A 13791-nucleotide genomic window follows, 5' to 3' on the forward strand; every position below is an offset into this window, starting at 1 on the left:
CTAGTATTCGATTGTCAAATTCAGTAGTCTACCGCGTACAAGTATACAATGCAGATGAGATGGGTTTATTTTGGAAACTTCTCCTTCGTAAAACGTATGTTCATCGCAAAGAAAGTAATGTACCAAGGAGGAAAGTGTCCAAGGACCACATCACAATTATGCCGTGCTCCAATGCAACCAGGACACACAAAATGAAGCTTTTGGTCATAGGGAAAGCCAGGAATCCTAAGCCATTGAAGAATATCTGCCTTACTGAACAACTGGTAGTGTCAAGTGATTTACTGTTTAATATTTAGTTAATAAACTCTAGTTTAATATATAGGTATAATTTAGTAAATACTATAAAACCGTAATTTTCTTCTACAAATTTCTCAAAAAAACTATTTTTACGATATACCTGTTTTAATTTTTACGATATTTTGTATGTATGTACTATAATCCGCCGCTTTCACTAATTGGACACTTGTCTGGTTTTTGGGGTGGCGGATTACTGAGAGAGTACTGTAATATAAACTATCGAAAAAATAACTGTTTACACGTAAAAGTGCTGACTGTCTTGCCAATCTCATTCTTCAAGCGTAAGCGAAACGCGTTGTCATTTTATGGTGCTATTTAATAGGTTGTGAAAATTGGTAAACATTAAAATGCTCTACGCGTAGTTTGTATTTTTTTCCGGCAGCTATCGCGTGAAAATTCAGATACTGTTGAACTTTTTTGATCCATACATGCAATCTTGCAACTTGCACAATAATACGTATTAACACGTGCATTTTCTTGTTATGACGGGGATAATACGTACTGTCAGCAGTGAATCTGTGCACGTGTAAACGGGCTATTAAACCTAGTTCAGATTTTGCTAGTATTTTAGTCGAGCGGTATAAATGCTAGGTTATGTAAATCGTTAAATCAAAGTGAAAGCTTCAAATAATCAACGAAACTGTTCATTATGTATGAAATGCGTGCCTCTTTAGCGTAGATATGAGCGACTAATACTTTTGATAATGTTCCTGCCATCTTAAAATTAACGTTGGGTTTCCCAGTGAGTCCATTCTTCAACAGACTACTAAACAATAAGGCCCGTTTCACATGGGACACCTGTGACTGTGTTCCGCATTTACACATAACTGAATGGGCGCGTTCAGACGGGGACACGCCGGTGACTTGCCACAGGTGTGCCGTGTGAAACGGGTCTAAGACTACATTGAAACGCAGATTTCCATTAATATCAAAAGTGCGGCAGTGAAAATAATGAAAAATGGTGTGTCATATTACAGATCTAGAGTAGTAGGAGAACTGCATGTAGTCGAACATAAGCTTGTCGCGATTTTGTTCCCAGATGCGCCTCTGTCGCCGCGCGTCCGCCCGCTGTTCCAGCCGTTGCACTCTTCTCTCCTGCTGGCCCTGTCGGTCTTGCCCCTGCTCCCCCTCCTCGTCATCACCACCGCCTCCTTCCTCATTCCCTGACTGCAAAATGACAAATCATTTAAGTGGAAACTTGAGTGCAATGCAAAAAATTTACGGGTTTGTGTATCCCCTTTACATAGTAAATGTCTATTGACAACAACAATATATGAATCTTTAAAAGATATGAAGTAATAGCTAAATATTTTTCAAATTATCATTACGAAGTTAATTAAAAGCCATATGAAACAAAACACCGTAATTATAAAAACAGTAATCGTATGTTTTTTTAGTGGTGAAGGGTGAAGGTAGGCTGTTAAGATCCGGCATAAATAATGCAAACTAATCTTTGTCAAACGTATTTGTTTTCATTAAACTAAGACTACGATGTGTAGATAGTGTTTGTCAGTTTTTAAAATTCAATTAAACCTTCCTAATCCAAGCCATAGTAGATAATAGTAAAAAATATTCGTTTATCTATAAAATATCTAAAATTATGTCATTAAATCATACATCGTTTAATATCTCTATATATATAAAAATCTCGTGTCACGATGTTTGTGGTCGAACTCCTCCGAAATGGCTCGACCGATTTTTATGAATTTTTTTATGTATATTTGTTAGGCATGAGAATAGGTCAACAAGTATATTTCATACCGCTAGGTGATTAAGATATCTCTATCCAGAAAAATTTTCTTTTATTTTTTTGACAATTTTTTTTTGTATTTTTTTTATTATTTGGCATAAAAAATACATATAACTCCAAATTTTCACCCTCCTACCCCCACCCTCCCATTTTTTAATCGCGATTTTATTATTTTTGTATGAACAAATTTAACCGTCGTTCGTATTTCAAACAGAACGAAAGTATTTATGTTGTTGAATGACAGATGGCGCTACGTCCGAGAAGAATTCAAGAGAAGCGTCACGTCATTTTGACATTTCATTCGGCATATCACAGCGCAGTGCGTGCAAAATTTTGTACGATTTATTTTAATTTATCTATTTTTATGTGCGTGTATTACAGTGCACAATGCCAGCAAGACGCAAGGAGGGCCATTTGGGCCATCGAACGAATAAAGCAACAAACATGCAAAATAGTAGAGCAGAAAGAACAGACGAACAAATCCAACAAGATAACAAAAACGTCCGTGTAAGCATGTCGCAATTGCGTGCATCTCAATCACAAGAGGCACGAGCTGAACGAAATCAACAACGACAATTGGAACGGAGCCAAGCGCGCCGGTTCGTAGTTAACACACGCAGAGCAAATGACCGACAACGCCAACAAGTACATCAACGCCAACAAGTACATCAACGCCAACAAGTACGCCAACAAGGACAAAGAATGTCCCCATTGTCATGCGCTCAAATTCAAACATGAATCAGCCGGGATATGTTGCGCATCAGGAAAAGTGCAATTACCAGAAATTGAGATACCACCAGAACCATTGAACAGCTTGCTCATCGGCACGGTTCCAGATTCAAACCTGTTCCTGAAGTCCATTCGCACATTCAATTTATGCTTCCAAATGATTTCGTCCGGAGCAACAGAAATAGTTCACAATAATGCGGCAAATGGTCAACAATTCCATTCTACGTTCAAAATCAAAGGCCAAGTTTACCACAAAGTAGGCTCATTGCTGCCAATGCCAAACGAACCACATACATTTTTACAAATCTACTTCATGGGCGCGGCGGTGAGGACATCAATCATGTGGATGCACGTTGCGGCTACAATAGCCTCAATTCGCCTAATGCCAGGCGCATCGTCGGCGAACTGGACGCCCTGTTGAATGAGCGCAATGAATTATTGAAATTCTTCAAAGCACACATGCACGAATTGCAAAGTGACAATCACGCTATTGTCATCAATCCTGATAAAACACCAGCTGGAGAACACGTACGTCGATTCAATGCGACTGTTGTTGACGACATTGCTGGAATCATGGCTGGCGACCCCACATCGACGCGAGAAATCGTGATTCGGAGAAGAAACAATAATCTGGAGTTCATCGCTGACACACACCGTTCATAGGACGCTCTCCAATATCCGCTAATTTTCTGGAAGGGACAAGACGGTGTCATGTTATTTTATAACATAACACACTAAGCCAAGGAAGTCTTTACGAGGGCAACACTACGCAAAAGTACGACCGGATCGCGCCTGCGCACGGGATAGTTTGTACGGAGTTCGTGACACTATTTCCGGCGCTATAGGAGATAGCGGGCTTTTTACACGAAGGCGAAGCAGGAGTCGATCTCTCAGTCTTGATCGCTCGAAGGAAGCAGACGTCTTGGCCAGTTCCGAGCCTCGGACCCGAGGCACAGGGATTTCGATTTCCTGACGTTTTGGAGACGAGGACGATGGCCATCTGAAGGACGTCCCCCCCACGCCAGGAGATCGGAGTAACTCCACGGTCCCCACACGTTTGAAGACGGACCCCTCGATTCCGTCCTGGAAGGAATCGAGGGCAGCGAATAGGCTGGAGAGCCTTTTGTGTAATCGGTATTTATTGTTATTTTATGTTACGGTCCACCGACCGAACTAGTCTTTGTTTCGAACTTAGTTTTTGGGTTTTTGTTCTTATTTATTTAAATATTGTATCGCATTAGGTGCTCGTGATTCACTTAAGTAATTATACTTCTTTATACACTGTAGCCCGCAAGTTATCTTATTTATTAATATACCATTGTTGAAATTTCTCTACTTGCTTTTCATTTAATTATCCTTCACTATTGTCTCTATGCATCATCATAGAGTGGCGCTCAATCCGAGATACTTATATTTATTCCATCTTTATGTACTTTATTATTATACAGGAACATCCAACGAATGAGTATAGTAACCGGACAGGTAACTGAGGTCTTAGAGGTAAAAGTCAAACCACCCACGACCCTGCATCCTATTTCCCCGAGTCTCATGCTTATCCCTATCCTATATCCCGTTCCATATCCCCATCCATACCTATTCCTTACCTACACATAAAATCATTCCATGACATTGGCGCCCAACAATCATCGTGTTTCTTTTTGAATATTTCTTTTCCAAAACACGATGACTTACCTCTTAAAGACTACAGTTATTTGTTTCGGATTTGCGAACTCGTTCGTTATTTTGTTCTAATTTTCTAAATTTTATTTGTTCCGATTATAAAACCTTAAATTTTGCTAGTCACGATTTCATACAATAATTGTTACCGTAACGGTATTTTGTTTTCAGAGTCATTAGTTCTAATTACACCGATTTTTGCCGGCTCACTTTTAAATTTTTTGGTTTACCGTCGTGTAGTACAAGCTAGGCCGCACGGCGTGATTTTAGACGCATTTTGATATTTTTTTTTATCAATAGTACTTATTAAACTTATAATATAATTAATGACAAATTAAAACGTATTATTTGCGTAATATTTTTCTTAAATTTTTCTGGTTCGGTGGTCGTAACTATGTGTGTTATATTTTTCATATATTTATATAGTTTTTATTGACTTACGCGGTACTTGCAACAGACGTGAGACTAGTCTATGCTGTACGCGAAGAATGGCGATCTAAATGAGAGATCAATACGTCACGCCAATTTCATTACTGTCCTTGTGGAATTTATTTAATTTTGTGTTGTAAGCTACAATTATTCCTTCGCAAATTAATATTAAGAGTGTTTAATATGGTTTACACCTAATTTTGAAATACAATTTGCACATTTATCATCAATACATATTTCTTCTATAATTTATGTGTTACCCACATTATTGGTATGGAAATGTCAATATTTGGGCATCGGAATTTGTGTTAACCATTGATTGTTTCAGCAAAAAGTTTGTTTAATATTTAGTATGGTGCTATAAGTGATTTAATAAAGTTTCAAAGGAGAAGGAAGGATGTCAAACTTGGACGAGATCGACATGTACATTTATATACCTACTGGATGACAAGAATTATTAACCTCAAATTTGACAGAACCATTGGATTGAAACATACTATGTGGATGTAACACCAAATCAATTGGACAGCTGGATGAACCTTATTATGGAATGGAGTTTACAAAAGGTCCTTTCGTTCCATTTCTATATTGTGAATAATTAATAATTTCTATATCTCGAATAAAATCATTATCGGGTTATTCCACTATTTAGTCGACAGTCGAGCCGTCATCGATTATTTGAGTGATATATTTTCATTCTTGTTAAAATTTGACACTAAATTATTCTGAATTCATTTCTTCTTAATTATAAACTTTCTATTCATTTTATTTTGCTATTACAATTAATTATTTGCGTCGGTAGAATACATTTATTTCGGATATCTTTTTACATTGTTTTTCTTACTTGTTTGACAGTTCGATATTAGTTTTTCAAATCTGTTCTTTTTATAATGTAGACAATTGAAATTATTCATTTCGCGTTCATTATTGATAAAATTGAAGTAATCTTTCGTTCATTGAAATAAATTTAGTCATTTTTAATTCCTATTCAATTATTCATATTCCAAATTGATTTCTGGTTAAAACTTTAAACGTCAAGCGCGCTTACATTTGCAGTCGATAGATGACACCTTCGTAGAATTTATTTGAAATATTTAATTTCAAGATTCTGTTCTTTCGTGGGAATGATTATTTATTATACATAAATAATTATTTTTACAGGTGAATATTTTTAATAAAATTTTCCTTCTTAATTCCTATATAAAACTTCCGTCTACATATTTTTTTGAATCAATTTAATTTTTTCTCTCCTGTCACAATCCTTTCTAATTTAAAGACATATTTTTTTTAAAGCTTTTTGATTTCATTCTAGTTACTTTCATTGAACTATATGCAATCTTCCGTCCTCTCCTAATTTTTTAAAAAGCATATAAGCTAACATTAATTAATATTTTTAAATTCTTTTTTTCTCTTTTCAAATCCTAGCCCTCCGCTATTTATTATTCATAAACATTCAATTTAACCTGAATTTAATAATTGATTATTTTTTTTTTGCTTGTTCAGCGTGCACTGGGCAATTTTTTTTTAAAAATGCTGATATTTTATTCATTATCAACTATGTTTGAAACTTTTAGGAGTTATCAAACCTTCATTCATTATGACACACACTCTGTCAAATATTTTTTCTTTTGTTATTATGGAAAGGTGTGTTTCCGTGCTAATGACACTCAACCAATTATTTTGAATTTTGTCAGGGCCGCATTCTGCCTATTTATTAATATTCAATTTTTTCGTGAAGGAATTTTGTACTGTTTTGTCTTTTGTCTATTACACACCTCAGATATTTATAAATTACTAGCTGAGCCAGCTGGCTCTCGCCAGTCTGTCTCACTAGGTCTTGCAGACAGCTTAGCGTCCTAATGTATGGTATTGGATTTTAATAAAATTGTGAAGTATGCAGAGACGGCGCCGCTTGACATTTCGCTGATTTTTCACTTTTACAATTTGCAAGTCGTTACTTTCGATATAAATTTGGCGTCATATGCAGAGTCTATTCTAGATTCACCATCCCAGGTTGCTAGACCTAGCAGAATAGCAGGTAATTTGATTGCGATTCAATAATATAACGTTAATATTAATCTCACGCGTATCCCCTTGAGGTAATAGAAGAAGATTAGCCATATAAAAAATAAATTTTAACTATTAAATTATTTTCTTTCATTATCTAAAAAAATGCTTGCAGCTATAGAATAATTTTAAAAAAATCAAATTTTGAATTAACATTTTATATAATGTTTCCCGGTGCGGGACGTTCATATCGAAACAAATGTTGATAAAAGAAGAAACTCAGATCTAAGAGGAAGGAATTGGGTTAGAAAAGACTTCGTCTATATATGTATTGATCCAAACTGATTATGATAATGGCATTATAAATATGTAGGTAGATATGTGTATGTATATGTTACGCCTAATGTGTGAAATTGCGTATTACCTACATGAAATCGGCAAAATTTTGCCTATCTCATGAAAAATGCAAACCCATTGCCTTATTCATGAAATAGGCAAAATATCTGTCGAGTGCGTGAATTAGGCAGTAATTTTTCTGCCTAGTTCATGCATAAGGCAAATAAGATATTGGCGCTCCGGTGGTGTTTTTCCAACTAAACCAAATGTGTCAAATGCTCATGCATTGGTCAATATAGATAGTGGCGCTCCGGTGGTGTTTTTTGCAAATAATCAAACTAACCAGATGTCAAATGTCATTGATTATATAAAAATATAGCAATCAATAACTACAATGACGTACATTTCCTATTACCATGCCCAAAAAAATCTAGAACTATAATACTCGTATGATAACGGGAGAATTTTATTAAAAGGTATTTTCGCGATTTGATTTGTGCTTGGGTATCAGGCAATGGTCGATTGTTTGTTTGTGATAGTATGATTAAATTTGATAGTTTGTTGACAGTTGTTAGGTAACCTTAAAATGGACATTCAGTTAAATTCAGAATTACAAAACCTAACCTAACCTAACTTAATAATAATAATATAATATTATGTCCAATTATAACTAATAAAACCATCCGTATTAAATTTACTTTTTCTACTGTCATGTTGACAGTTTAAGAATTCTATACCCTGCCGAATTCACTTACTCGGCAGATAATTTGCCTAATTCATGAATAAGGCAACGGGCTTCCATTTTTCATAAATTTGACAAAATTTTGCCGATTTCATATAATACGCAATTTCACAAATTCGGTTCAGTTCAATTCATAGAACAAAAAATAGTGGAATCAGCTTAGAGAGGCCTTCATCCAGCAGTGTATTAATCCGTTCTAATTATGATAACGATGAAATGAATATATTATTATTGTATAAAAATGTTTGATAAATGCAGCAATGTATATATGAAAGAGGAATAGAATTAGTTCTGAGACGGCTTCATCGAGTAGTGGATTGATCCTGGTTCATGATGATAATGAGGATATAAATGAGTAGGTACATCAGTTTTGATAGATATAGAAATTCATATGACCAAGAGGATTATTGGAATAACCTTCACCCAGCATTGAATCCTAATAAGCATAGTGACATATATTAATTCTTCTATAGTATAGTAATCACATGAATGCAAATAATGGATAATATGATGTAGATACTTCATAGTGTGATTATGGGATGAAATAATCATAATTGACTTTTTTATTTGTCTATAAAACATGGATTTTTCTTTGGAATAACATTCATCCAGCAGTATAATCCTAATAAGCATAGTGACACATATTAATTCTTCTATATAGTAACCACATGGATGCAAATAGTGGATAATAATATGACGTAGGTACTTCATAGTGCGATTATGGGATGAAATGATCATAATTGACTTTTTTAGTTGTCTATAAAGCATGCATTTTTCTTATATTGTGTAATAAAACATTTAATTCAACATTATATAACTACTATCTATTAATAAAATAATAAAAACGTTGTGTATTAATTACCTATAGTAAACGTCATTTTTAATTTACCTACCTACGTTGCCTTTGAATATGACAGCTAAAATAAAAGTATTTTGTCAATGGTTCAAAATGAAAATGCATGCAATTGCATACCGAAAATGATGCTCCGTCAATATTTTTTTAGGATAATTTGATTAATCATCGTAGTTTTAAATGTAGTTTTAATCTTTGATCACCATGATAATCGTTGAAATGTGGCATTATTATTAGATTTAAATAAACTCATCGAATATTGCAAAGAGGCAAAGCAATGACGTACCTATTAATACATTGTGTGATTTGTGACAGGCAGGATTTTTCGAATTAAATATGGACAAAAATATATCTATAGGAAACGTATTTCTGAAAGTAATTGACTATTGTTTTTATGCTCGTCTATAGAGACATTAAACATATTATATGCATTATGTAATTAACGTAAACAATGAATGCTAATAGAAATGTCACATTTTTTCGATTAGGTATTCCTGCAAATTCTAAATTTAAATTCTGCCACGTCAAATGAACTTGTTTATATCATAAAAGAAAACAATTGAAAATCGATCATCTATTATTTCAGTTTGACAGATAAGTGGCAGTGAAGTGGTTTTGGATTATATTTTCGTAATAATTAGTGAGGAAATATGCATTTAATTCTTGTTAAATTTCTTAGTCCGCCAATGTGCTGCTTACAGATTTGAATAATTTTGTGGAATATTAATTTAGATTTCTGAATTTTCGATTATATAGAAAGAATTAAGCGACATTATAATCGATTTGCGGTAGACGAAAGGCAAGATGCGAAAATGTATGGTGACGGATATAAAACGCGATTTAAAAATGATTTTATCTGTGATTGTGTCTAGTTATCAGATTGTGCCCGATTCAAATGGAAGTAGATTCGGGACTCTAAAAATTGAAGTGAATTCCTTTAATAATCAACAAAGTGGTATTTAAATAAAAAAGTTGACGTATTTTCCAAAATCTCTTAGGATAATAATATATAGGAGATAATTATTATTTTTGCTCTTTTACAAGCTTCTTTTTTGGATTGATTTTTTATCGAATTAATTATCGCAAATTTTATACATATATTATGTCATTGAGTAATACTTTCTATTATAAAATTCTATATTTCTTTATTTCAATTTCTTTGTGAATTTTTACTCACCTATGGTAAACTATTTCAGCTACTGACTTCTTTCCTGCACATGGCAATACACCCTTGTTCCGGTGAACGTCCATCGCAAAGGTGGTGGTTGCAGACCTTTCGGGAAGGAGGCCTACTCAATTCATACCACACAAACAGCATCTGGACCAACTTTTGGTAAACAAGCACAGTTCTAAATACTACCATAGTGCCAGGATGAGAGTTATGGTGTTCCCGGAAGACACAACCGCTGTCTTAGCGTTTGGAAGGGCCTGTCAGTTTAGCTACCTAGTGATAAAATATCTATATTTAAAATTACCTACAATTGTCTAATTAAGTACATCGCGCTGGTGATCGTGTGATCTTTATTTATACCAGCTGCCTTTGTACTTGTTTTTGCGTGACGGTTTTGTTTGCTATTTGGTTTTTTATTATTTTATCATATACATTAGAGTTTGGCATTGTTTTCTTATTTTTTTTTATCTTAACTCAATTCGGTTCAGGCTAGATGGATGGTGATCAATGTTTTGTTTTGTCCATCTGCTAGGGATCTGTACCGCTACCAGAACTGAAGGTGATCTGGTAGGGTACCCCTTATTTTTCTCTCTAGCAGTATCTTTATTATTGATTATTCGGTAGCGCTGGTCGGAACGGAAGGTGTTTCCGGCTAAGCCTCCACTGGTAACGGAATCCAGCTGCCTGAGATTCCGTTGCTTCTTTTTGGTTGTATGGTGGGAGGTATGGATTCAACGCGATGCTCTACCGAATGCGGACGTTGTTTCCTACCTCGAAACCCGGTCTTACTGGGTTGGTTTTTTTATGCAGTTTTGTTGGAGAAGGTGCCTGAACCGAAGTGAGAGAAGCCATTCCTTTTGTTTTTTTTTATTTCCTATTACAGGAAAGTGGTCGTTATAATACGTGCTCGTTAGCCTTTTAATCAATTTTTTATTTTTTTTTTGCGACCTTGACTTGAATGTCAAATCCGTTGCGAACCGTGTGGTTCATTTTAATTACATTTAGCTTCCGATGTGTTCATGGTTTCCTCGTCGTTGCTTGGTTTTCATGTGGTGCTCCGTAGTATTTTCTTTCTCTTCATCTGGGAGGTTCGTTACTGATGGGTTTCAGGCCTATTGCTTTCCATTCTCTAGGACTGGAACATTTGGAACCAGAGGAAAACGTACGTCACCAGAGGTCTCGGGTTTGGCGGGATTGAGTTAGTCCAGAATCTGCGGCGGTGTATTTCTAAATAGTTTTTAAGTGTGACCTATTGTACATCATGCAATATAGTAGAGTAGTTTGAAGCGGAGCCGTATATTCTGGAACGGACGATATCTTGCTACACCATTGTAGACTTTAACGTAGTATACTAAAATCGATGATTAATTTTAATTATATATTTTGTACTAGGAATTCTTTTCTAGCTTAGTTTCCTCCTTGTTCGCGTTATTTTATTTGTGGGAGCGCTGCTTGGGATCCGGACCATGGCTTGGAATTCCATCACACGTCATTTGTTCTTTCAGGCTTAACAGAGAATCCACATCACAGCTGTTGGTTGTTAGCCACACTGTTATTTTTATTCAGATTAGACATCTGAAAGTAGTATATTTTAGTAATGTTCTTTTTAAATATTCGGACGGTGCTTGACGCACAGTATTTATTACTTTCCGACAGATACGCCCTCACGCAAAAGCAAACTGGCACTCATTGTTTATTAATTATTATATTATTAGTTCGAACCAAGTTGGTGAATTTATTGTATTTATTATTTTTTATTATGTATACTTGCCAAAAACCACGGCTTATACGATTGAGGATTTATATTTTTTTTGCTTTGTGCACTTTATAACTTTTGCCAACTATTAAAGGTTCATCTTTTTTTCAATAACTTAATATTATTCGAAATCAATCTATTAAATCATTCATTGATCTATTATTATTTTCAACTTAATTACTCAATGCTTATATTATTACTCAAATTATGGAAGCAATTTTAATTTCTATTAATTACTTTATTATATTATACTATCTCTGCAATTTTATCAATTTAATGAATTGAATTAAATTTCTTGAACCAAAATATTAATTCATTTATATACAATATATTAATTTATTATACCATTTTATATTATTATTATCTGAGGTGCATTTATGTAAATTTTTTGGCTATTATTTCCATTTTTTTATACTGATATCAAATCTTTTCAAACTAATAATTATTATACAACTCTTCCTATCTTTTTGGAAGCTTTATCTAAATCAATTCTTATATATTCTAAATATTGCAGTTTTACACTGCTGGGTTGAATCCCCACTATTTGTTATGATGTGAATTATCTGTGATAAATTATTATATTTTATTTATTTATTTCCATGTACACGAGCTTAGGTGTTTTTATATTTATTAGATCTTTTTTAAAATTTATAAATTATTGGTGGACCGGTTAGGTAGGGTAAATCTACGTGACCTCTCCCAGCTCTTCACTCTTCAGCAAATAATCTTCTTCGTTTTCTGGATTCTTCATAAGCCTCTCCCTCTGTCACCAAATAACAGAGTGGAAATTTCATCTATATCTCTCCTTCGCTTCGCTTGTAGCCGCGCTATCTCTAAGCATGCCGTCCATGATGCCCAACCCCTGGGAGGATTGATGCTATCAGAAGACCCCCCCGAGAAGTTGACAGTCGAAGTCCTCGCTATGGCTTGTCCTTCTCTTACCGAGGTTGGAGGTAATGTCATGTTATTTTATAACATAACACACTAAGCCAAGGAAGTCTTTACGAGGGCAACACTACGCAAAAGTACGACCGGATCGCGCCTGCGCACGGGATAGTTTGTACGGAGTTCGTGACACTATTTCCGGCGCTATAGGAGATAGCGGGCTTTTTACACGAAGGCGAAGCAGGAGTCGATCTCTCAGTCTTGATCGCTCGAAGGAAGCAGACGTCTTGGCCAGTTCCGAGCCTCGGACCCGAGGCACAGGGATTTCGATTTCCTGACGTTTTGGAGACGAGGACGATGGCCATCTGAAGGACGTCCCCCCCACCCCAGGAGATCGGAGTAACTCCACGGTCCCCACACGTTTGAAGACGGACCCCTCGATTCCGTCCTGGAAGGAATCGAGGGCAGCGAATAGGCTGGAGAGCTTTTTGTGTAATCGGTATTTATTGTTATTTTATGTTACGGTCCACCGACCGAACTAGTCTTTGTTTCGAACTTAGTTTTTGGGTTTTTGTTCTTATTTATTTAAATATTGTATCGCATTAGGTGCTCGTGATTCACTTAAGTAATTTTACTTCTTTATACACTGTAGCCCGCAAGTTATCTTATTTATTAATATACCATTGTTGAAATTTCTCTACTTGCTTTTCATTTAATTATCCTTCACTATTGTCTCTATGCATCATCATAGAGTGGCGCTCAATCCGAGATACTTATATTTATTCCATCTTTATGTACTTTATTATTATACAGGAACATCCAACGAATGAGTATAGTAACCGGACAGGTAACTGAGGTCTTAGAGGTAAAAGTCAAACCACCCACGACCCTGCATCCTATTTCCCCGAGTCTCATGCTTATCCCTATCCTATATCCCGTTCCATATCCCCATCCATACCTATTCCTTACCTACACATAAAATCATTCCATGATAACGGATATTGCATAAACATTAAACAACGAGATCCTGTCACAGGTAATTCATTCATTATGAACATCATTACTCATTTTGAATTGAGAAAATGAATGGTTAATGTTTTTTTTGTTTTTATCGGCGGTCATCGTCTACAGCGCTCTATTCCTCTTTCTGTCATAGATC

General features: G+C 35.2%; 1 protein-coding gene across 1 annotated transcript in view; it reads right to left on the reverse strand.

The window, feature by feature from the left end:
- Cdc45 (cell division cycle protein 45) overlaps positions 1–13791 on the reverse strand; it is a 37173-nt gene that overhangs the window by 15599 nt on the left and 7783 nt on the right. Inside the window, exon 4 of the mRNA XM_085950224.1 lies at positions 1273–1464. Within this exon, the coding sequence (XP_085806350.1) occupies positions 1273–1464 (192 nt within the window). The remainder of the gene's footprint in view (positions 1–1272; positions 1465–13791) is intronic.

Source organism: Rhyacophila brunnea, unplaced genomic scaffold (genome assembly GCF_057557595.1).
Source record: "Rhyacophila brunnea isolate RB1 unplaced genomic scaffold, BYU_Rbru_1.0 scaffold_23, whole genome shotgun sequence".
NCBI classification, from domain to species: domain Eukaryota; kingdom Metazoa; phylum Arthropoda; class Insecta; order Trichoptera; family Rhyacophilidae; genus Rhyacophila; species Rhyacophila brunnea.